This window comes from Pseudochaenichthys georgianus, chromosome 15 (genome assembly GCF_902827115.2).
Source record: "Pseudochaenichthys georgianus chromosome 15, fPseGeo1.2, whole genome shotgun sequence".
In the NCBI taxonomy this organism is placed as follows: domain Eukaryota; kingdom Metazoa; phylum Chordata; class Actinopteri; order Perciformes; family Channichthyidae; genus Pseudochaenichthys; species Pseudochaenichthys georgianus.
Genome location: NC_047517.1, coordinates 32,759,641 through 32,784,304, shown reverse-complemented (window position 1 = coordinate 32,784,304; position 24,664 = coordinate 32,759,641). Strand labels below are relative to the sequence as shown.

Sequence of the window (24,664 nt, the reverse complement as noted above, 5' to 3'; positions counted from 1 at the left end):
AAAAGGAGAAAGCGAAGGAGAGATGTCAGCGGAGAGCCAAGCCCTGGAGCAGGCGTTGAGGGCGACGGGGAGAGCAGAGGCTGAATGTGTGGGGCTGGAGCTGGATAATTCTCCCTGGATAATAATCTGCCTTCCAGATAATTGGGGAATGGGCTCTGGGTTGCTGCCTGTGGCAAGAACTGTTGTTTGGGCCTAGGAGGCAATAGACTGAATGTTCAGTTAGCGGATAGCTGGGCCTGTTTGTATTTGCCTGGCCTGATGCTCCATAGGACAGCTTGATAAGTATGGCGAGAGCCGCATGGGCCAGCGGCCTAAGGTAGGCTGGAATAGCTCTGGGGCTGCGGCCAGGTACAGTGGCTGCTGGGTAAGTGGGGGGTGGCAGAGGCGGTGGCTGGCTGGCGAGATGGCTGGAGCGGTGAGGAAGAAGAGGGGGCCCAGTCTGCACGGCCTGCCTAAGTGGGCACTATTCAAGCTGTTGCCCATTAGATGTGGGGTGCCAGGGCCTGACCAAGCACGGGGTTTGCAGCACCCCATGGTGCAGCCGGCATCCCACGCCAGAACCACCAAATGCCGCGGTTTATCAGAGAACGAGCACAAATTGGAGTCAGACGGTGGACTTGGAGGAATTGGAGACATCCGCCAACGCCAGACACCACTGACCGCTGTGTGGACTAAAGTTAAAGAGACTATTGCAATACACACAGCATCACCCGATACACATACACACAAACTTAATACATACAGTTTATTAACTCACACGTAAATAATATGACTTGATTCATTAAGCTGTCGAAACTTGAGTTTTTGGACGCAATGTATAGAAGCAAATACTGTATACAGAGGATCTATTTGTACATTAAAACTAATTGAAAACTAAATAAAAAAATCCCTTAAACTAATGCATATTCATATTTATGCCCGGAGACGTTTCGGTGTTGCAAAATAACAGGTGTGAAATTAACATACAGGTGAACATAGTGTGAACTCAGCCTATAGCAGGGACACGTAAACACAGAAGCGTAGTTCGCGACAAAGGGCTGTTGAGGAGGAGATTGAGAATTAAGTGGAAGACCAGATTTAATAATACTATTTCTGTCACGGAGGACCATCTGTACTAATGACTATAATCATGGCAATTTTCCGTACATTGAATATTAACTCAAATTCCAAATTAGCCGTTTTAAATGTCACTTTCATAAATAGACATAGTACCTGTAGTCTCGAGACTTGCTGTTGATCTACTGAAATGCACCGATGCTTTACTATGAAATTACAACTGTTGGTGCCGAACTGCTCAAAATGTTGACACTCGTGCCGATTCATTTTTGTGGAGAAATCCCAGCTACTCGTGATAGACCGCATCAATCAGCGCGCATTCATATTCAACCGTTTGATATACGCAGAAGCACAAAGATGATTTCTGCTAATGTGTGAGTGGGCTTGTGTTAGTGACTGAGAGACGGTGAGACACAGGCCCGTCTGACCCGCACTGCCAACAAAGGAGGAGTGCACCGCCGAGAAGACAAAGTGACATATTGAGCTGCGTATCATTGATGCGGCGTACGATAAACATCTGAATTGTTTCGTTTCGCAGACAGTGTCACACGATCTTCTCACGCACGCACCTCGATGTGTTTTAGCACATTTTTATTAAACCTTGAGGTGATGTAAGTCAATCTGCTCCCACATTTTTCTTCTGGCACCCCTCCCCTTACAGTCTCGTTGCCAGCTCATCGAGGCCTATTGTGAACCCAGAAATGTTGAGCACCCCAACGTTTTAGGTCAGGAATGTACGGTATGGGTCCCCAGCACATAGAAACTGCCGGATGCTAACTTGTTGGGCAATTTGCGCAAGTTGCATTAATTAGCGTTAAATTGCAGACAATGCTGGCAATCAGAATATTATCGTGCAGCTTTTCTTATGAAATCACACACAGCCGGATGTAGCCTAGCCGCACCTTTACCCCGTGTCCACTCTATCTATCTGTCCATATATCCGTCTGCGCTCATCTCTCCTCCGATCCTTTTTTTCTGCCGTTTCCATCTCTCCCTCCTTCCTCCTTTTTTCCCTCCCACCCTATTTTTTCCTGTAACTAAACTGGCTGTGTCTCTCTCCATCTGCTGGTTCTTCCTTCAGCGGCCCTGCACCTGTTCACACCTCCTCTCCTGTTGGCCACCTCTTCTCTCTACTCCCCTCTCTCCCCCCCCCTTTATCTACCTCTCTCTCTCTCTCTCTCCCTCCCTCCCTCCCTCTCTATCAGTGCGGTGCTGCCAGGCCCGTTTCCTGGCTCAGTTAGCCTCTCTGTCATTCAATCCATCTGTCGGCAAGTCAACTTTGTTTACAGCGGGTGGCCCAAGCCTCTTTTCTTCTTCAAGGAGCGCTAAAGCCCCCCCCACTGCCACCAAGGTCAGCAGCAAGCCAATCCTCGTGGAAAACTAAAAACTGCCACTGTTAAATGAACATAAACTCATCCCCCAGCACACATGTACACGTAGGGAGAATAACTCTCTAGAAACATGCACATCCTAAATGTTTCTCAATGAGAAATGCATGTAGACACGGAGAGCTACATCAACAGACACACCCATTACAGCACACATTCCCTCAGCTCGAGATCCTAGTAATTAGCAGCTGATTGGCCTCTGTCATCATCTATCTGCTCACAAGACACAGTGAGGGAAGTTTAAAAGACTCAATTGGCACAGATGACTGATGGACAGCTGAGAAATTGACAGAAAAAAGGATATGTTCCCCTCATCCTCAGGCAAACATGCACAAACAATAACTTGAAATATGCACATCTTAAATGTTTCACTCTCTCGTGCCTATGATAAAGACATGCATGTACAGCTACAAATACACAACCCTAACGGTACGTCCACACAGCAGCTTTAAACTAATCTTCCACCGCTTCTCTGCCCATTGACTTGGAATGGGGATGACGTCACTTTGCCTCGCTTTTTGCCAAACTGCATTGTGGGGGAGCGAAGCGAAGATTTCCAGGATTCAAAAGTTGAGCAATGTTCAACTTTTGATGCTGAGCTGGAAGCGTCAGCCAATCAAACACGTTTATGCAAATCTGACAGTAGAAGCGCTAGCCAATCAAACCGCGTGTAAGCAGGGAGAACCAGACCGCAGTTCATTTCCTCATATTCCAAACGAGAAATTACGGTAGCAAATCACCCGGTTCTTTACGACCAGAACTATTAATGGGATACAAACCGGAGGAACCAGGCATGGAGGGAGGTGGCAGAGACAGTGGGTGAAACTAGGTTTTCGCCTGTTTGGGGAGTTTATATATATATATATTGCTCGCATAAAATCCCCGGGGTTTTTTGCTTTGTATGTCGGGGGCGGGAGATTCATGTGATTGGTTGTTGGTCGCAAAAAATCCCCAAGCTGTCAGACACGCCCAGCTCCAAGATTTTCAAGATTTTTGAAAAGCTGCTGTGTGGACGTGCCGTAACAGAAACAAATATTTGGCGTTGCGGCACACATTCCCTCAGAGAACCCAGCTCTAGATTGTGGTAATTAGCAGCTGATTGCTCACAAAACGAGAGAAGTTTAAAAGACTTCATTGGCACAGATGACTGATGGTCTTAACACAGGAGCGGACTGGCAGCGCAGGCATCTGTGATTTTTTTAAATAAACACACAGCATTCGTACAATATGCTCCCATACTGACTCAATCCAGAAACCAGGACACAGCATGAGTGTCAAATCTGTGCCCTACAGAAATAGTCGCGAGAAGCATATGTGGGGGCGGTGGGTCAAATCAATTTCAGCTCAGAAGTGAAATGATAGGCTCAAACGAGTTATTATTAAATCAGGATACCGGATTTACTTCTCATTAGAAATTTGATAAAGTGACGAGTTATATATAAATGTCATATTGTAAATGTAAAACAAAAATGTATATTTTGAAAATTAAAAAAATAACCCAACAGCTGCTGACAAACAAATTGCATAAATCTGAAAATGGGAGAATGATTTGGGAACTGAATATAGAAGATGACTGGCAAGCATCTATAAACTTAATCAGAACCACATGTATATGTAACAGACTGAGGGAAACCCAGTATACAATTATTCACAGGCTGCATATTACTCCTGTCACCTTACATACAATAGACAGTTGCATTTCCATTTAGGGTCATTCTAATAGAGGACATATGTAAATTCAATCGAGATTCTTGGCTAGGGAAATAAATGGGATATTAAGAAGGACCCTAGTGTTTTCCTTCTAGGTGTTGTGCGTTCCGTCTTGTGTTAGTATTTGTTAAATTCAATAGTTTTTTTGGTACATTTTCCTTTGCAATGCTAATCCATCAAGACGAAAAAAAGAGAGATGACAGCATTTCAGAGGATAAAACAGCGAGAGAGAAAGTGTGCAAACTAAAACTTTTTTGCCACATGCAGCGTTGAAATTCACTTCACACCTGAGATATACCTGATGTCGTTCAAACGCCCCTCCCACCCTGTCATAAGCTTCAGGGCAACTGGCAGGAAGAAACATGTGGCATCTCTCTCCCTCTCATTACCAACCCAATTCCTCTTAAGTGAACTGTTCTCTTCTAACTTCCTCACCTCTTTTCCTCATTTCCTAAACTCTCTCTCCTCGCTCCTGGGCCATTAGATCAGATGCCTAGTGAGAGAGAGGCGGCCATTGAGGTGGAAAACAAAGAGGCTTTTTTAAACTCAGTGGGGGGCACTGAGGCTGGAGAAGGAACTGTAGGGGGGCTGGTGCCCATCCGGTACAAACACCATCGCCAGCCTCACTGCTTCTCTCCTCTGCTCCCCTTTGCCTCCTCTGTGCCAGACACAAATTCTCTCTACGTTTAAAACTTCCTAAACTCCTTCTCCTCCAGAACTCCCATATGTCCTCTTTTCTTTCATCCACCTTTATCTTTCCGCCCTTCTTTCCATTCCCAGCCTCAGTGTCATCGTCTCCCTTCTTAATCGTGTCTCTCCTTACTGGCAGATTAAACAGCTCAGGGTCGTGTCAATGTGTCTTTAAACCGGGTTCACACAGACCTTTGTTTGAACAAGGAGCCTGAATGTTATTATGCATAAATATAGCTGTGGCATCTTTGGCCTTTTCATCACGTGCATTAATATATACAAAAGCTGTAAGAAGAAGGCAGCGACAGACTTTTTGAAGTATGTTTGTCTTTTTGAAAAAGGTAGTTTTTTTATATATTTTAAATCTATGTTAATTTTGTTTCGTGTTAGGACTTCTTATGATACTTATTATACCGTAAACAAAATAAACATTCTTTCTCATAATATCAATGTCATCAAGTTTTCCTTCAGATGTCATACTCCAAATGAAACTTTGGTCAATAGAGTGGCTTTGATTGGTTTGAAATGTAGCGTTTTGGATTGAACTAAAGACAATGTCTCACATACAGTGCCGACGGAGGAGTTTGCTGGGGGGCATCCTGCTGTCTTCTCCCGTCGACATGCAACCCTTAGTCTGCGCCAGTCTCTACACTCCAGTCTGTTCCTTCTGTATCTCCAATAAGATGCCATCTCAAACCTGCCTCCCCAGTGGTGTAACTTAACTAAGTATATTTACTCAAGTACTGTACTTAAGTACAATTTGAGGGACTTGTACTTTACTTGAGTATTTCCATTTTTGGCTACTTTGTACTTCCAATTACAATTCAGAGGTAAACTGTGTACTTTTACTCCACTGCATTTATTTATACCTTTAGTCACTTCGCAGATTTTGATTAATGATGTGAAATATAATCAACACTTAAATAAGACCTTAGTTACACCTGGAGTAACAACATTCACAAGCTACCCTGCAGCACACTTTCATTAAAACCAGCTCCACCTTTACCAGCTTTGATGACACTTTAAAGCATCAATAATTATAATCAAAACATATAATATATATTATTCTGAAATGGGCCTATCTGCATAATGAGTACTGTCAGTATATGCTTCTGCTAATACATTTGTTATTTTACTTGAGCAACATTTTGATTGCAGGACTTTTACTTGTAACAGAGTATTCATACACTGGTAGATCTACTTTTACTTAAGCACAAGATCTGAGTACTCCTCTGGCGTCCCCCTACCCCATCGGTTGCTGTCTTTGTGTTCAGACTCCGATACAATCTGCTGACGGGGGCTTTGCCCTGCTACCTGCGAGGCACTGCTGTGGCCTCAAATGATAGCAGAAAGAAACGGATGGATTGATGCAAGAGTAAAAAAAAAAAAGAAGAAGAACAAAGAGCAGCTATATGAAGGGTACAACATGAATAGGATGCAAAGATAAAAGCATAGATCAGTCAGGTAAGAGAGAGAGATGAGGGGAAAGAAAGAGCAGAGAGCGCTTCTGTCATGTTGGATGAAAGCTGTGCCTACTGGGCAGTGGGCACAGCGTAGAGTCACTGATGGTGCCACCCTCACAGCAGGAGTGTGTGAAGGCACAAGGTTGACCAGATGACTGACTGACACACACACACACACACACACACACACACACACACACACACACACACACACACACACACACACACACACACACACACACACACACACACACACACACACACACACACACACACACACACACACACACACACACACACACACACACACACACACACACACACACACACACACACACACACACATACACAGATGACTGAGGATGCATAAGATCCTTGAAGTGGTGGCTTTACGTAAATGTACTCCACAAGAGGGAGGGAAAGAAGAGGTGAAGAGTGGATGGTGGATGCATGGCGGAGGGCTGGTGCTCTCCCCTCTGTTCCCTGTCCTCCAGCAGTAGTATCTGTATGTAGGCCAGTGTCCCAGGGCACACTTGGCTGGGGTGACAACAGTTGTAGCCGACAGATTTGCCTCCATCTTGCCTGAGGTCTCCCAGTCAGCGATCTGTCTCTTCGATCCATTCCCAGCCCCGCAGGATGGACGGATGACAACTCTGGTTAATAATTCTGCTAATATCGTGTGGGATTTTCCACTGCTGCATTTATAGCATCTAAAGTTTGACCACTGTGATATTTCTAGCACAAGTACAGGGTAAGTGTAAGCATGGCTAGCGAACAGGGGCAAATGGTATCGTTTATCCACTAGATGGAAGGAGAAGTGAAGATGGAAATGTGTAAGACTGGATCTGTAAACCAGCACATCACAAAATAATATCGGCCGGACATCTGAACAGAAAAAGACCACATTACTCATAGAGTTGTCGGGAGGCGTCAATAAGGGTTGCATTTTTCAAAAAACCCTGAAGACTGAGCCCGTCTTCTTGAGTTCTTTAGTTTGGTCTTTGTATGCATGTCATCGACCATTAGTCAAAAGTATTGATGTTGCACACAATGACGTGCTTTAGGTCACTTAGAGAAGCTCGAGATGGCTTTTATTTGTTTCACTTTGTCTTTTAAGCAAACATATACGCATGTCGATGTGAATATTGTTTTGAAGTGATAGAGTTAGGATAAACGATATGTTGCTGCTTAAGAGGCAATCATTTTAAAAAGGTAGTGTGCTGCTTATTTCCCTGAACTGTTTCAAAACATTTTGTATTTCCATTTGTATGAGTGCCAAGTTTGACACGTTAAAAAAACACGTTATTCGTTAATTACTGTCACATCAAGTGAGTAAACACAGATGGATCTACAATCAGACTCGAGAAAGGAAGACGCAGTAGAGAAAGACACTAAGTCATTGTGACAGAAAGACAAAAGGAGATAGAGAGTCAAAGGAACTGAAAGATAAAAGACCAAGTGGGTCTCAACAGATTGAGAGAGAGAGACAGCGAGAGTGCAGAGAGGTGAGAAGGCAGGATGGCAGAGAGGGCACTCCGACAGCGAGGAGAGAAGAACGCGGCAAGGTCTCGTCACCGAGCCAACGGGCCCACCACTGTCAACATCATGGCACTCTGTGGTACACACACATACACACACACACACACACACACACACACACACACATACACTGCTGGCCAACGGCCCTCCCAGCTGCCCTATCCGTAACTGTCTGATTAGTTGTGCTAAGCAGCCCCTCCCCTGCCAACCATGGTGCCATCTGCTACCCAACAACATGGCTGCCGACCAGCCAAGCACACGCACACACACAATCACACAAAAATACACAGCAAGCCTCATACCTGGCTCTGCCCCGCTGCTGTCACACAGACACACACATCAAACTTCACAGACACAGGTGTAGCCCAAACACTTAACATTCGCACACAACTGAACGCCGCCTCGCAAACGAGTCAACACTCATGCATGTGTCAGACACACACACACAGTTGTAGAGGTTGTGTGTGTAGTGACAGCGGTTAAGCACTGTTTATGCCAGGTAGAAAGAAAGATGTGCGTGTGTGTGCGTGTATTCGCTGGCAGTGCTTGAAGGCTCATTATGGCCCCCACCTCTCTGAGCGACTGCAGCCCGTGTGGCGCCCTGGCCCTTTTATTCCGGGCCGTGATTGGACAAGGGCCTCCCGCCGAGTTGGTTTGCAGCAGTTTTGTCGCGCCCAGATTTCACTCGCTGCTCAAAGCGAGCCTCTGGCGGGACGCGGCATCTGCTGCCTCACCTTCCTCATTTACACTTCTCCGCCCTCACACACACAGACACACAGACACAGACACACACACACTGTTCTGTTCACCGCCTTTCCAGACCTTGCTATCACGATGTACAACAGAGGGGAAGAAAAAATAGAGACAGAACTAGGTTTAGGTGGAGAGAGAGCAGCAGCGTGACATGTTTAATAGAGTTTGGGGAACTTTGGATATAGAGTCACAGCGGTTGGTCTGGAGCTTTTTATTTCTCTGCCTCTCAGCATCCATCTTCTGATGTCAGGGTCATAGAGAGGAGAATGCAGCCTTAAACACAGACAACGTTGTCTTCTTGTCTAGCTCCATCTACTTGTAACTTATCCTTTTCACCGACTACTTTATTAAGATTGCTGACAGTCCATTATTGGCTTAATTTTGCTTTGTATTGGCACATAATCTCTTCTTTATTAACTTGGTGAGTTTAAGTTCTACAAATGACAATACAGCGGGACATATAATCCCTCAAACATGTTCTCGATATGCACTGGTGCCCAGCTGGAGTACTTCCACAGGGAGGCATCTTGATCTCATGCCTACTGTATACTGCATCAACTGGCTTCTTTCATTTCAAAGAGGTAGGTGTCCATGCTCCTCATATTCCTTTCCAAACTCCCCTCACCTTGCTACTGCCAGGCTTTAAGACTATCTCAGTTATCCCTCACTCTCCAGAATCCTCCATCAGTGTCCAAATGGTCTACCTCCAGTCAAATCAACTTAATCTATTCAGTCCATTATCAGAAATCATAAATATGCTTTAAAAGAAGCGATGTACAGAACAACCTGGACAGCATATGACACTAGCTGTGCTTTGAACCTCGCTTTAGATCAGGGGTGTCAAACTCAACTTCATCGCGGGCCTCATCAGCATTATGGTTGCACTCAAAGGGCCGGTTGTAACTTTAAGACTATATAAAAATAAATTTCTAAATATTTAATATATATAAAATAATGTATTATATATTACATTATTGCCTCTGCATTGGATTATTAGGATAGGGTAATAACTTCATAATTAACTATGTCTGAAATCATAAGTCGAGGGCAAAAAATGCGCATGTCAGAAAATGATTTAAAAAGAAAAGCGAAATAAATAAAAAAATGTCAAAAAAATAAATAAGTGACATTTTGAAAAAAAAAAAGTCAAAGTCAAATATGAGATGCATTGTGGGACATGTAGTTTATGGGCAACATGCTTCTGTAAATCGACATGTAACCGTACAATAAACATATTATATTCTTTGCAAGCTCTTGTGGGGCCACAGGAAGTGAAGTCACGGGCCGGATTTGGCCCCCGGGCCTTGAGTTTGACACCCCTGCTTTAGATAATCAAAACTCTGACCCAAAAAGGTTTAGCGAATAAAAAGAAGAGACCTCCTCAGTTATCCTCCTTGCAAATAACACTCATAATGGAAAGAGTCAAAACCATTCAGTGTTGTTTTTCCATTCAAAGATGCACTTCATGGTTTCATTTCATTCATTAAAAAAGGTAGGTTAGGTAATTCACTTCAGATACACTTTTTGTTATATTCCATGGAATGCTCTTAACATCCCGATAGCAATGAATACATTAAATGCTTTGACAATAAATACATCTGTGGAGGCCGTGGCGCTGTAAAAAGCACGACCAATCATCTGAGCCGGCCCGGCTAAAGTAACTGGATGGCCTACCTGCCTGTCAGCCTTCCATCGGTGCACAAACTTATCTCGTGCCCTCATTGGTCATGTGCGCGTTCGTGTGTGTTGGAGGAGGAGCTCTGTAAGGATGTCTGAAGGAAGGGGCAGATTATTTCCGGTTGTCTACTTTCAAATTCTAGCGCACTCGAGCTGGTTTCTCCATTCTTACCTACCCTACCTTTAATATCTGTTAAGAAGCTTAGAATTGGTATTATAATTCAATAAACTTGAATACAAGTTCCATATGTGTTCTCCTTATTGTCTTTCTAATATCTTCCTTGTCAGTATTTTGGTTCGTTTTGTAAAAAAAAAAAAGAAAGTGAAATCAAATCTCAATTAAAGAGTTAATAAAAAAGGTTTACATTTTTGGCTGAAAGCTCCGATTCTTTCTTGATCTCATTTCACGCAGATGCAGATTCAATATTATGACGGTCCTGTTTGGACATGTTCTGGCCCTGGAAACCATAGTCACAAGTTTTAGGTGAGAAAGTGACAACAAGTTAACTTCTTCACTGAAGTCACTTCAGCTCCGCGTCCGTCCACAGCTCTCGGCAAGCACCCTCATGAACATGGATGCTTGATTTCATAGGGATAACCAAACTGGTGGAAGATTTGTGGCCTCGACTCGTCCAAACCACAAAAGCCTCAACTGACCATGGATGTACTAACACAGGCAAACACACACATCTATTCATATATGCATACCTGGCATGTGTTGAAGCAAAGTTATGCCGGGCAGTTTTCACTAAGGCCTTTGGGAGATGTGATCACAACACAAGAGAAATAGAGCCGGATGGAGACAAGGGAAGGAGGAGCAGAAAGAAAGTCAAGAAAGACAGGAGCAAACAAACAAAACAAACTTAGTAAAGCCCTCTGCTGGGCTGGGGCTGGAATGTGTATAAGTGTGCGTATATATGTGTGTGTGTGTGTGTCTGTGTGGCGATGTGAACAGAGTGGCAGGGATTAGGACAGATCCTGGGCTGTCCAACTCACAGCTGGCTGATGATCCAATCCTGGAGCGCAGCACAGCACCAGCCGCTGTGGGACCCCCGGATGCGTGCATGCATCTGTGTGTGTGTGTGTGTGTGTGTGTGTGTGTGTGTGTGTGTGTGTGTGTGTGTGTGTGTGTGTGTGTGTGTGTGTGTGTGTGTGTGTGTGTGTGTGTGTGTGTGTGTGTGTGTGTGTGTGTGTGTGTGTGTGTGTGTGTAGGCATGTGGATTCGACTGATGTGCGCGTCAGTGTGCACATTTGCAGGCATGTACATGTTGTGTAAACAGATATGTGTGCTTGTGTTTATCGGAAAGGAAAGGTAGGGCTATCGGAAATCAAACAGAGGCTGTCTGTGCTTCATGTCCCCTGTTTGAAGACGGGCTGTGATCATTCGGGCCACGAGAGGAGGACAGAATGAAAGAGGGGAGCGAGGAAGTTGCAGAGACAGAATCAAAGAGCTGCCTTCCAAGGATGGTCACACAAATGCCTCCCAGCCTTGCAACTGTGAATCTCACACTCTTACTTTCACACAAACAACGTCGGACAAACCTGCCCGCCACAGATACATTACAAGGGGTTGTGCACGGCTCGTTCGTGACCGACAAGAGGGAGGGCAAGCGGAGGCATTACAATGAACTACATGTAAGGCAAGTTTATTTATATAGCACTTTTCAACACAAGGCAATTCAAAGTGCTTTGCAAAAAATGAAAGACATTAAGCATTAAAAAAGAAAAGCTAATAAAATAAACATTAAAAGAAAAAATACATGGATAAAAGTAGTCCTGCGAAGCCCCACAGACAGATAGCGCTTGAGGTTTTTTTCTCCAGTTTGGAACAGCATGAGAAAAAAGCGATAGAGAACATGAAAAGTAAGGAAAAAAGACCAATACTAAAAAAGGACGGACAAAGGCTGTGACCGACTCTCAGCAGGTGTGTATGTGACGTGTGGATGTGTGTGGGTTTGCGTTTGATTGCTGCTCCAAAGATGTCCAGTTTCCCTGTTTCGTTAGATGCCTTCATCTGCAGTTATATCAGAGATATTCTACAACCCCATCTTTGAAAACTTTGATCAACAGACATGGATGGATCAGTGGATGGATGTAAAGACTTAATGGGCTTCAAAGAAAAAACAGCAAGTTGAGGAAAACACGCCTGCTGGACAGCTTCACTGCGAGCGGTGAGAATAGAAACTAAAATCCTCAGCGTGTCTTCAGCAGAACCTTTGCTCACGAGTTCCTGCCTCGTATTCCAATGCTGAGGGCGATGATGAGCGCAACATCCAAAGTGACACGGTGATGACTGTAGCAACTCTCAAGATGCAAGATGCAAGGCGACAGTGTAGTTATGTCGATGAAAATCTTAGGTCCCTAACTCTGAAGCTGAAATAGTAATGTAACTTGTCAGATGGTCGTACACTGTCAAAATTATGAACGCCTTGAAAAAAGTGTATGTTCCCAATATATTAAACGATTAACGCGGCGCGCCCTCTCTCAACTAAAACAGGTGCAAACATGTCAGCTGTTGGGAGGTATTTTCATGCTTGCTGGTTTATGATTTCTTGTTTTAATAAGAATAACAATTTAGCTCATCCGTATGTATTTACATTTAGTTTTACACTGTTAAGAAAGCTATGTTCAAGCAAAGCCCGATGATGCTTGAGACATCAGAAAGTATCCCAGTTACTTTCACACATATTGAGTAACACAGCTTATTTCTTAAACCCTGCCAGTGTACCAGTACCAGTCATATGTTGACTTTGTACTGGCTGATGGGTACCAGTATCAGGCCTGAAAAAGTCGGACACCCCTAACATGTGCCAGTTCAATTGCTTACCTTCCAATAAGTGTCCAGCTGGTGTTCTAGGTGTATATTCAATATGTGTTGTTTTGTAGTTTAAGTTTATAAAAACATACCACTTGCTTGACCAGCACTGATGGTACAGTTTCTGACACAAGGTAATGCATACAAAGGTTTCATCATGGGTTCATAATACAACCCGAGTTTGTAAGAAAAAGAAGGCCAGCAGATTCCTTTTATGATATTCAATGTAACTATGTGAATGGCTACCAGACAGCAAGTCTTTATATACAGTCTTCCTGTACAGTACATGTAGTACATACTTTATCAAAGCGTTATAGCTGTGGGGATTTGTTGTTTTAAATATTGTTACTTTTGTCCAACACTGCTTTTAAAACTTTTAATCTGATTTGTGATACTGATGTGCTCCTGCTTCTCATGCACTGCTGGAGGAAAGAAGTATCCATATTAAATCAGAAGTGGCTTTCACTGCTAATGACCGAAATTGAATTTGAATGGCTACATGCTCAGCCAAGTCAACAGCTGTCAAACATCTAGTATGCATCTGCGGACAGATAAAACTATAAACTCTCTCATGCACATACACCCGCACACATGGTAGTAAAATGGTTTAGTCCAGTGGCTTCTCTAGTACGGGTCAAAGTCATCATGTTGCCACATCAATATGCATGTCATTCTCCACAGCTGGCGGCAAAACACACACAAACACACACACTCAAACACACTGCTTGCTTCATCCCTTAAACACACGCAGACTGCCATGCGGCCAGTGTGTTAGCGCTGGCCAGCTGACATACACTTTAACACAGATCAAGCCGGGAGCTAAAAGACACATAAACACAAATATACCCCCCCTCCGCACACACACACACTCAAAGATTACACAAACTTGCATCCCGCTGCCTCCAGCACCACAGGCCACCACCGCCACATCTGTGCCCATCTCAGACACCTCGGCTGTGGGCAGCGGGGGTGAGAGAGTGCCCTGGGCGGCTGGCATGGGCTGGCATGGCCCTGGCAGTGGATGGTGTGGAAAGGAACAGCAGCCAGCGGATGACAGGAGGGAAGAAGAGGGGAAGGAAGGAATGCAGGAAAAGAGAGGGTAAAATAATGATTGGAAAGATGACAGAAGTTTAAATGATTGCAAAGACAGACACCTAAGGGGGTAAAAAAGAGATGCACATAGAACAAATGATGAGTCGTTGGGATGATTAAAGAATATCAAAGGAAGTGAAACAGTGGAAAAAAAAGATGCAGAAATAGAAAGAGAGAAGATCGGGTCAAAGGGAGGGGAGCCGGTAGTGCCCGTTGTGAGAAGGGATGCAGGGCACTGGCAGGTGGCACCGAGGCCAGGCTGTCCAGTGACCATCAGCCGCAGTGTGTGTGTGTGTGCAAGGGACAGAAGAAAGGTTTAGGCGCCATTTTGGCTCTGCTGGAGCTGTTTCTGGGCACTGGCCTGGTGGCACGGAGTGGGCAGTGTGTATATACATGCTGTGCGTGTGTGTGTGTGTGTGTGTGTGTGTGTGTGTGTGTGTGTGTGTGTGTGTGTGTGTGTGTGTGTGTGTGTGTGTGTGTGTGTGTGTGTGTGTGTGTGTGTTGCATTATGCTGTGGCATGCTTAACAGGATTAGAGGTGACCTGGTGAGGTCCAGTTGGTACCGGGACCATGGCACAGAGTAGCGCGTGTGTGTGTGTGTGTGTGTATGTGTGTGTGTGTGTGTGTGTGTGTGTGTGTGTGTGTGTGTGTGTGTGTGTGTGTGTGTGTGTGTGTGTGTGTGTGTGTGTGTGTGTGTGTGTGTGTGTGTGTGTGTGTGTGTGTGTTTGTATAATAGGATTAACTGTTACCTGGTGCGCTGGTCTGAACTGGACTGGACAAGGCTGAGCTGGGCAGGAGCTGGGCAGAGGGGAGTGCTGTGTGTGTGTGTGTGTGTGTGTGTGTGTGTGTGTGTGTGTGTGTGTGTGTGTGTGTGTGTGTGTGTGTGTGTGTGTGTGTGTGTGTGTGTGTGTGTGTGTGTGTGTGTGTGTGTGTGTGTGTGTGTGTGTGTGTATGTGTGTGTGTGTGTGTGTGTGTGTGAGTGTGGTGGCACGTATAATAGGATTAGGTACTACCTGGTGAGGTGCACTTGGCGCTGGGCGTTTGCCAGCTGTTCTGCTAGGCTCAGGGCTTCGGCCTGCCATTGGCTCCCGTCCTTTTGGACTGCCTCCAGGTGCTGCCGACAGCCAACCAGCTCTGAGCTCAGCCTTTCCACTTCCTGTCCCGCAGAGATGGAAAAAAGAGAAGGAAGAGGAGGTGAGGAAATCTTTCACAACAACCACCTTATGTCCTTTGCAAACAAAACATTTGAGGCTAATAACACGCCCAACCTAAATGGATAAGAAAGAAATAATTTTGATAATCAAAAATGCAAAAGAGTTTGATTCCAATTGGTCAAACTAAGTTTTGAAATATCAGGGAAATCCATATTTTTTTATGAGACTAGTTCTATCTAACAAACAAAGCGTAACCAGGACTTGCACTGTGTATATATATATTTTATTTTTTCAATCAACCGATGCTTCAAAACCGGATTTTAAGAAATGTTGGATGTGAAAATAAAGTGTTTTTTCTTATATTTGGGGGTGCTTTTTCTAATTAAACTTTAATTACATTTCCTCAAAGAATAACTGATTTCTATTTTTTACCTGAACCTTAAAAGCTACTGAAGAAATCGAAGTAATTCATATCCGATAAGCGGGTTGAATGCAGACGTACCTGTGCAGCTTTCTCCATGTGTCGGCTGGTCTTGGTGTTGAGCTCTCGCAGCTCTCTCTCTGCCTCCCCTTTCTTCAGTTGGGCCTGGCTGAGCTGATATCGCAAATCCACACACACCTACAGACGACACGGACTGATTAGAAATATTACTTGTGCTAATTTTTTCATCATTTGTCTTTTCTTTTTATTATATACGTATATCCCTATTCTTATGTAGGAAGGTCCTTCATTTGAATCATCAGAATCTTTTTTCAGGCCAAAGCTCACAGCTCTTAATAAAGTATGTTATAAATGTGATGGCTTCGAGTTTCACTTGTCTATCTTACTGTAAGTGCACATACAAGGGAATAAAGATACATTTGCCCCTATGCCCTGTAAGGTGTCCTTGGGTGCTATGAAAGGCGTCCCCCAAATAAAATGTATTATTATTATTTGTCTTTTTATGTTTACTGTTACTATACACCTCTATTTAAATAACTCCACCTTTACTACTGTATTTATTATTCATTGACAATAAACATCAATATTATTTTATATGTAACACTTAAGATCTGTTTTCTCATTTGTCCTAACAAGAACTACAGTTGGTATGCTTTCTCGAAGACACTTGAACATGTTGAGTATTTGCTGACATGCAATACTTGAACCTGAGTCTTTCAGTAAAAGTAAAATCTCGCTGCCAACTTGGAAGTAGCATGCATACAAGGAAGTCTTTTTACAATACAACATGTTAAAAACGATCAATCTTCACATTAAGCTTTGTCATTAACCTTATTTTAAGCGTATGTATGTTTTCATATTGAATTTACCTTTCCAGCAGAGAATAAATACTGAAATAGATAAACCTTTGCTGCCATCCAGTGGAATTACGAAAGCATTACAAGTAGAAAGTACAGAAAACATCCACGTATCAGGAATGTTCTTTACCTCTGTTCCTTCAAAGGTACATCAAACTTTGTAGGTGCTGGTCTAACAGCAAAAGTCCATGAGCACTAATGATAAGTAACAACACACAGACGTATTCTTGCAGACAGTGTACCTTGGTATTGTCTTGTTCCTGAGCGGTGAGTTTGCGGAGAGAATCCTCCAGCTGGTTGGTCAGAGAGCTGTTGTCTCTGTGAGCTCTGTCCAGCTGTCCTTGCAACTCTGCAACCTGCCGTGAGAGGCTGGATACCTGACACACACACACACACACACACACACACACACACACACACACACACACACACACACACACACACACACACACACACACACACACACACACACACACACACACACACACACACACACACACACACACACACACACACACACACACACACACACACACACACACACACACACACACACACACACACACACACACACACACACACACACACAGTTGATTGGCATTTTATTTTTAAAAAGTAATAAATAAAATAAAGTATGTAAGAGTTATTGCTTTCTTTACAGCAATTTTAAGAACTTAAAGGTCACCTATAGCGTAGGTCTCAGATATATAAAATATATAAAAAACATGTCTATGAGGTGTTTTGCTCAAAATACCAAACAGATGAGATCACCCATTCTAGCCATGCCTCATATCTCTCCATTTCACTTCCTGTTTCAAAAGCGCTGATTTTGGGTATAAAGCTTTAAAAAAAAAAAAAGCAGCTACCGTCCAAACTAAATACTGCCGTGATGAAAAGCCATATATACAGACATTTGTATTCATGGATTATCAAGGATTATTTCTGAAACAGTCTGGAGCTCAAAGGCCTTTCTCTTGCCGGTTATACCACAAGATGAGTTCCTTTTTATTTCCTGCTTCTTCACACACATGCTCTCCAGCACAGGTTAGTCTAAAACAGTCGGGCATTGTTTCTGATAGCAACTTTCTGATAGGGCCGTGGGTCCACATTTCAGATATTACGTCATATCGGACGCAAATCTGGATCAGCTCCGTTGTAGCCCCGTTTTTAGAGATTTGGGTACGGAGGAAAAGAGAGGGGTTTTATTTTCTGACGCTGCGTGAGTTCCCTGACACACCGGGGACACATATTTATGTATAAAAGACATAAAAAAGTGCGTTTTGCATGATAGGTCCCCTTTAAATAAGATCTGCACAATACAAAAAAGGGCAATACATTTTATTGTTATCTGTGATAGGAATCATACTTTTCTGAAACGGTTTAAATATTTCCCTCCGGTGATTGTTAAACATAAACGAGAGTTGATTTCATGTTTGTGCATTTATATATTATAAAGCGATATATTCAGTATTTTAAACCAACCAGAGCTGCACATACAGTACATATACAATAGTTTTCTAGAATTAAAAAGTGAAAAAGTGAGAATTACTGTGTGTGCCAGCTCCTCCTTCTGTTTGCGGGCCTCCGCTCGGCCCTCCTCTCGGGCCTCAGCCAGTCTCTCCTTCAGGACCTTTGCTTCTCGTTCTACATGTTCCCTCTGTCGAGCCAGCTCCCTGGACAGCTGCTCACACTGCACCTCCACCTGCATGCACACAAACAAATACAGGAGGTTATCCAGACCAGCCGCAATTGGAATGTAGAAAGTAAAGTCTAAATGACTGTAAGCTAAGACCGATGGAAAGATGTGTGCGTATGTTTCTCTGACCCTCGCTTTGTACAGATGTGCTTCTTCCGCCATCTCCACAGCCTGTTTGACTTGAAGACAGGCTGACCACTCTCTCTGTTGCGCCTCCTGCTGACTGGCCCTCACGGCACGCAGAGCCACCAGCAACTCATCGCGCTCCCTTAAAGATTGACGGACAAGAAATTGGGGGGGAAACGTTAGTAAAAAGGAGGAAATGATTTGCACCTTTTTCTCTTGTATATGTTTTTTCTTTTTTAAACTACTAATAAAAACAGCATCAGCATCATAAAGGCTCTTACAGACACATATAGAAACATGTCAATAAGGTGCAGTATATTAATGCATAATCGTATTCTTGCTCAAATAAAGAGACAGGGTTCATACACTTTTTCACCAATGACTTTTCCATGACTTCTCCATGACCTTTACCTCATTTTCCATGACCAAAAAAATTACTTTCTCAGCGGTACCACTGAAAATGGTTTATTTTAACATGGAACAGGAAAATAAGGTCTGCATATGAAACATGTTGTTCCTATCTAAAACAAATCAAATAGTAGGCTTACTAGCTTCTACACGCTAAAGCAACTAAAATCTCTCACCAGCAAAACACCTCGACAGTTAAATGCCATTTTATGTTTCATTACTATACGATACAGTATTTATTATCATTATAGTATTACTATTTTGACGATTAGATAAAATATAAATTATATTTGATGCGACTTTAGTTACATTTCCATGACTTTTCCAAAACTTTGGGAAAAATATTGTTTTCTATAACTTTTCCAGGACCTGGAATTAGCATTTTGAATTTCCATGACTTTTCCAGGTTTGTAATGACCGTAAGAACCCTGAGAGATGATATACAGTGACTTGTGAATGATTAGCAGAATGTATTGGACACTGACTTTGTGACCCTGTCGATGGCCTGCACATGCAGATTTGTGTGAGTCCCAGCCAACACAGCTTCATGCTGCGCACACTGCAGACACAGTCCTGCCACACGGGGCGCTCCATCAGCCCGCAGTGCGTCTGCAGCCTGCTTCTCCCGGTGTCTCAGGCGAACCTTCACCTCCTCACACTCCTTCTGACTGACCGACAGATCCTTCCTGAAGAAGAAGAAAGCAGAAGATGAAATATAACTAAAACAGATAGCAGGAAATAAGATAACTCCTACAATTCCTACACATAGAACAGAGCGAAAGGCAAAGCCATGGTAACTGGACAAAGGTCAAGTAAACTGACCTGAGGGAGATGACCTGAGCCTCTAAGCTTTCAAACTGAGCCTGGTAGATCACTTTCAATTGCTCCTAATGAAAAAAGAAATGTCAGTATGCCATTTGAAATCACTATGTATTAAGAGTTAATACATCATTATGATCAAACAGGATGGGATGTGTTAATGATTTTACCACATTTGTCCATAACAATGGATTATTGGACAATACAAATGGTACACAGAGAATAAGCCCATATTTTCTTATACAACATAAAATACTTTGATAATGCAAACATGTCATGACCTGAGGAGTATGTGGGTTAGATATAAATGAGGAGAGCTGAACAGTAACAGAGGAGAAAGCTGACCCATAGTCCGTACCATTTCATTTTTCCATGTGGAGTGTTCTGCTCTGTGCAGCATGCTGTGGCTGTCGGCTGCCATACTCTCATTGACCTGAAGAACACATCAGACTGTTAAACACCTGAACTGTTGAAACAACATCCACAATATTCATCTGGCTGCTACTTAAAAAGTATTTATCTATTTACCTAATATATCATATTTCAATGACTTGCATATCGACTCTTATTGCACTATTTCACTATTTTAAACTATTTTCTTCTTGTACTATATTTTTCTGTATATCTTTGTTGCACTGTTGGAGAAGCCTGTGACACAAGATTTGCATCGACATAACTACACTGTAGCTATGTTCGTTTGACAAATAAAGAACCTTGAACCTTGAGGCAGTGTTGTCAACACTTCTACTGTAAAGTGTTGAGTTCATTTGGTGAATTTGTTTTGAAAAGCATACTGGATGTAACAGAGTTTGAACTAGCTTTTCCTAAAGATAACTGTGATATCTACAACAATGCTGCATTTCTGCATTTAACTGACAACATGTAAAAAAGAAATAACATCACAATTATTTCATTATTTTTGACGTATTATGAAGTATTTATGCCCTTTTATACTGTATAAAGTGAGAATGTACAAATATTCTTCATTCCTCATTATCACAAGGACACATTATTATTACCATGGAGTTTCTCATGGTGTAGTCTTTTAGTGATTCATCCGCAGCTCTTGATTTGAGGTCTGACTGCAGCTTCTCATTGTCCACCACCACCACTCTGATCCGCTGCTTCATCCCCTGCAGCTCCTCCTGAAGTCACGCACACATAGAAATGAATTGAATCGTATCCAAATGGGAACAAAAGTTAAAAAGAATGCCTACATGTATATAAACACGATTTGTTTTCCTTATACCTTGCACAATTTGACCTCAGCTTCCAGGTGTTGGATGTACTCTGATTGGTTGTGAATCATTGGGACCAAATCTTGAAAATCAGCTGAGTTGGACCTTCCCCCCTGCTGTACTCTCTAAAAAGGTCAAATCACGGGTAAATGGAAAGCAAACGGTTAACTATAGGAAATATTTCCCAGCTTGACAAATACGTCTGCAAATAGCTGTCCTAAGTATCTACTGGATTTAAATGTTTAGCAACCAACACTTTACCTTGGGTGGAGGCTTTTTCTTTGAAGGGGAGAGAGAAGAGGGGATTTCTCTGCACTGCTTCAGTAGGAGGCTCTTCAACTGATTTACTACAATGACAAAATACAAAGAAATAATTATTTAAACACACAAGAGGCAATCTATTGTGGAAGATTATGAACAGGGAAACATCCAGGGAGTCTGGTATCTCGTAAATCAAATGAGATACAACTTGAATAATCTCCTGTGCCAGAGATTGCTCAACAATAACAAAGTAATACTAAAAACAGTACCAACAAAGAATATAAATATGAGTAAAAATACGTAGTATATCAATTAAAAATGTAATGTCGAATAAGTAATACTAACACCAGAGCCTAGTAGGAAAACAATAAAAGTGAACTTAATTGGGCAAGTACATTTGGCAATAGTAAGGAAAGAATAATAAAAAGTAGTATTGCACATGATTTTGAAAGTAATCAGAATCAGCATACCTTTATTCATCCCACAGAGGGGAAATGTACATTGTTACAGCAGAAAAGAGCTTAATGTTACCTTAGAAGCATGCATACAAAAGTAATAAAGATAAAACAATTATAATAAAAAAAAGTATGGCACATGTTATTAGTGTTACTGTCACCTGCTTCACTCTGTGTCTTTTGGCTCCATGCAGTCCTGTCCTCTCCAGCCATGGTGAAGAGGTTCCCCTCCCTGCCTCTGGGCTCCTCATCCTCCTCCTCCTCTTCATCAGAGCTCTGCTGCTCCAGTGCACTGCTCAGCTGCTGCAGACTCTGGTTGGCCCGCTCTGAAACCATTATACACACATACTAATCTGTTTTATTCAGTATATTATTCCTGTGCCCAGTGACAGTTTAGTTGGTGACTGTGGAAAAAAAAAGTCATACCCACCACCCATATAAATGTGAACAGTTGGCCAAATTACTGTTGCGTATATAAATAACTATATTTATAACACTGACTGAAATTAATCTCATAGTTCATTTACGTATTGCCGAATGAACAAACAGCTCGCCTTGGTGCAGAATCTAATACACGTTAACAAACAGGTTAAATGCCACATGCTGCTACAGGTCATGGCATTGTTACTAGATAATAACACTGTGCATTTCCTACAGTGAGAAAAAAAATTACACTAAGCTTCACTATCAAGTCAACATATGTGTTGTAGTAAAAATAATTCACGGTTCCAGTTTTCTAAATGCGAATGTTTGTTGCTTTTGCTTTGAAATATATTTATATATTCAAATACTGTTTGAGCTTTTTCGTCAATGAGTACTTTCACTCTTAATACTTTAAGTACATTTTCCTAATTGAACTTAACTACTTTTACTTAAGTACCAATCTTAATGCAGTACTTTTACCTACAATTGAGTATTTGTACACCGGGGTATTAGTACTTTTACTCAAGTATAGAATCTGAATACTTTTTCCAGCACTAGCTGAGCTAAGCTAAACTAATATTCCTATCAGGATGTTTGACAGTATTGTGACAGGGAGTCAGCTACAGGTGGCAGTGAATCTCCCTGTCCTCTTGTTACCATAGTTTCAATGACACACCGGAGAGTCTAAAACTATAATATAACTCATTTTGTAAACAACACATTTCATAAATGTATAAAGATATCGTTTAAGTCACATACTTACTGTGTGACATGTAACCAGTTAATCATTGAGCTTAACGTTTCGTTCTTTAGCTGTTTGCACATGTAACACTTAATTTAGCATTTAACTTACGTCGAAGCTGGTTTTGGTGAGCAACCAGCTGCTCCGCTTCCTCCTCATCTGAGTCCAATGGTTTCATTGATGTATAAATGAAGTTATATCACGATGTTTTGCGAACTAAACATGCTAGGCTAAGTACAACAACTACAACACCAGCCATAACACCGCGCACGTAGTAACGGTCATAGACTCTCAACGATGTGGCGTTTGTTTTCATCACCTGCGTACACCAGAGATGAATGTTCTTGTGTTCTCCAATGTCACTTTTAGAACCGCCCCGATGCAGTGCAGTGAGATACAAAACGAACTAACCTTCTGTTAATGGCTCCTATTTCCGTCAAGTCAGCCGTATGCTGGGAGTTGTAGTCAATGTGTTGGAAGAAGTAAACTACAGCACGTCTTTGATGTCCCCACCACTTCTTGAAATGGCCAATTTTGTCCCCACCACTTTTTGTAACTTGTAAATATTCTGAAAAAAAGCATGCACAAAGAAATGTAATACACAAGAACTGGTTTGAAAACAAGTGTTGTGCCGTTTGATTGAAGATTGAAGGCTTGCCGTGGATTGAAGCTGTGTTCGCGGTGGCGCAGGGCTGACGCCTGAAGTCATTTCAATTATTGGACGTTTCGTCTAGTTTTCTAAGCGGAAGAACGAAATAAATTATTTACTTTCTCTCTATTGGCCGATATCTTTCCCATCAGATTAAACAGCAAACGGCTGAATTAATAATCTGCATACAATTGCGAGGAGGCTCAATTTAAGGAATGTTGGATTGTTTTGTCAGTATAGTAGGATACTATCTTATAAAACATTCTCTGTTGTTGAAGTATCTGTTACTTGATAACCACAAATACAAAATACGTAAAAAATTACTATGATATCACATAGTAGGCTATATGATATAGTCAGACACTGTGTTATTTAAAATCAAGCCTGACGAATAATTAGTTAAAACTGGCTTTACTCACTTGAATTGCTCTAGAATGTAATTTTCCTCTGAGGTTTTTTATGCAACAGATTGTTGTATTGTAATGCCACTTGTATTTTATTTATTTGTGTATTGTAAGGTGACACTGAATGTTTTGAAAGGTGCCCTCAAATAAAATGTATTATTGTTATTGTATCTGTGCCTCTCTCACACTGTTAAAGTTCTTTATTTTTCGACAAGGTTCATCAATCCTGGTGTCAATAGAGAAGGTCTGCACGGTTTCTCTACAGCCCATGTTCAGCAGAGCAGGTGGTGCAGCTGCCTGGTTTGGCACACCCACTATAACCAGGGGTGCACATAACTTTTTTGCCCTGGTTCTCAAAGGAGCACCTGGAGATGTTGCTTGGTGCTCATCCTTAAAATGAAATAAACCGTAACTTTTGAGGGGGTCTTGACTTTATTTGCCAGACACACAGCACTGAACACACATGCAGAGGTGAACACAGAACACACATGCAGAGGTGAACATAAGACAACATTAGCACGACCAGTAATCCTACAAATTGTCATCACTACCCTCCTGACTGTTCTCCTCACTGTCTTCCTCTCTGTCAGACATGGTAGCTGATGATGTAGGCCTACTTCTGTCTCTCTGGTTGAGTCTGCGATTAGCTGCTTGCATCCACAAGTCAACAGCTGGTTTTGGGTCGAAAGTCTCTGTTGTCATCTTAGAAAAGTGGATGTAATCAAATAAGTATGTGAACATAACCAATAACCTACCATAGCCAATAACAAATTAATGTAACTTATTTTATTTATGTTGTTCATTCAT

General features: G+C 42.3%; 1 protein-coding gene across 3 annotated transcripts in view; it reads right to left on the bottom strand.

Moving 5' to 3' along the window:
• The window catches only part of sdccag8 (SHH signaling and ciliogenesis regulator sdccag8), a 62,068-nt gene extending 38,990 nt beyond the window's left edge, over positions 1-23,078 (bottom strand). For 2 of the 3 annotated variants that reach the window (XM_034100470.2, XM_034100472.1), the window contains exons 1-13: positions 22,916-23,078; positions 21,801-21,965; positions 21,185-21,270; positions 20,935-21,048; positions 20,705-20,830; positions 20,044-20,118; positions 19,689-19,753; positions 19,352-19,552; positions 18,462-18,600; positions 18,186-18,338; positions 16,879-17,013; positions 15,840-15,956; positions 15,197-15,339 (exon numbers count right to left, since the gene is read on the bottom strand). In XM_034100470.2, the coding sequence (XP_033956361.1) occupies positions 15,197-15,339; positions 15,840-15,956; positions 16,879-17,013; positions 18,186-18,338; positions 18,462-18,600; positions 19,352-19,552; positions 19,689-19,753; positions 20,044-20,118; positions 20,705-20,830; positions 20,935-21,048; positions 21,185-21,270; positions 21,801-21,965; positions 22,916-22,982 (1,586 nt within the window). In that variant the 5' untranslated portion in view covers positions 22,983-23,078. The remainder of the gene's footprint in view (positions 1-15,196; positions 15,340-15,839; positions 15,957-16,878; positions 17,014-18,185; positions 18,339-18,461; positions 18,601-19,351; positions 19,553-19,688; positions 19,754-20,043; positions 20,119-20,704; positions 20,831-20,934; positions 21,049-21,184; positions 21,271-21,800; positions 21,966-22,915) is intronic. The other variant, XM_034100471.2, reaches the window with a different exon arrangement.
• Positions 23,079-24,664: the final 1,586 nt, after the last annotated feature.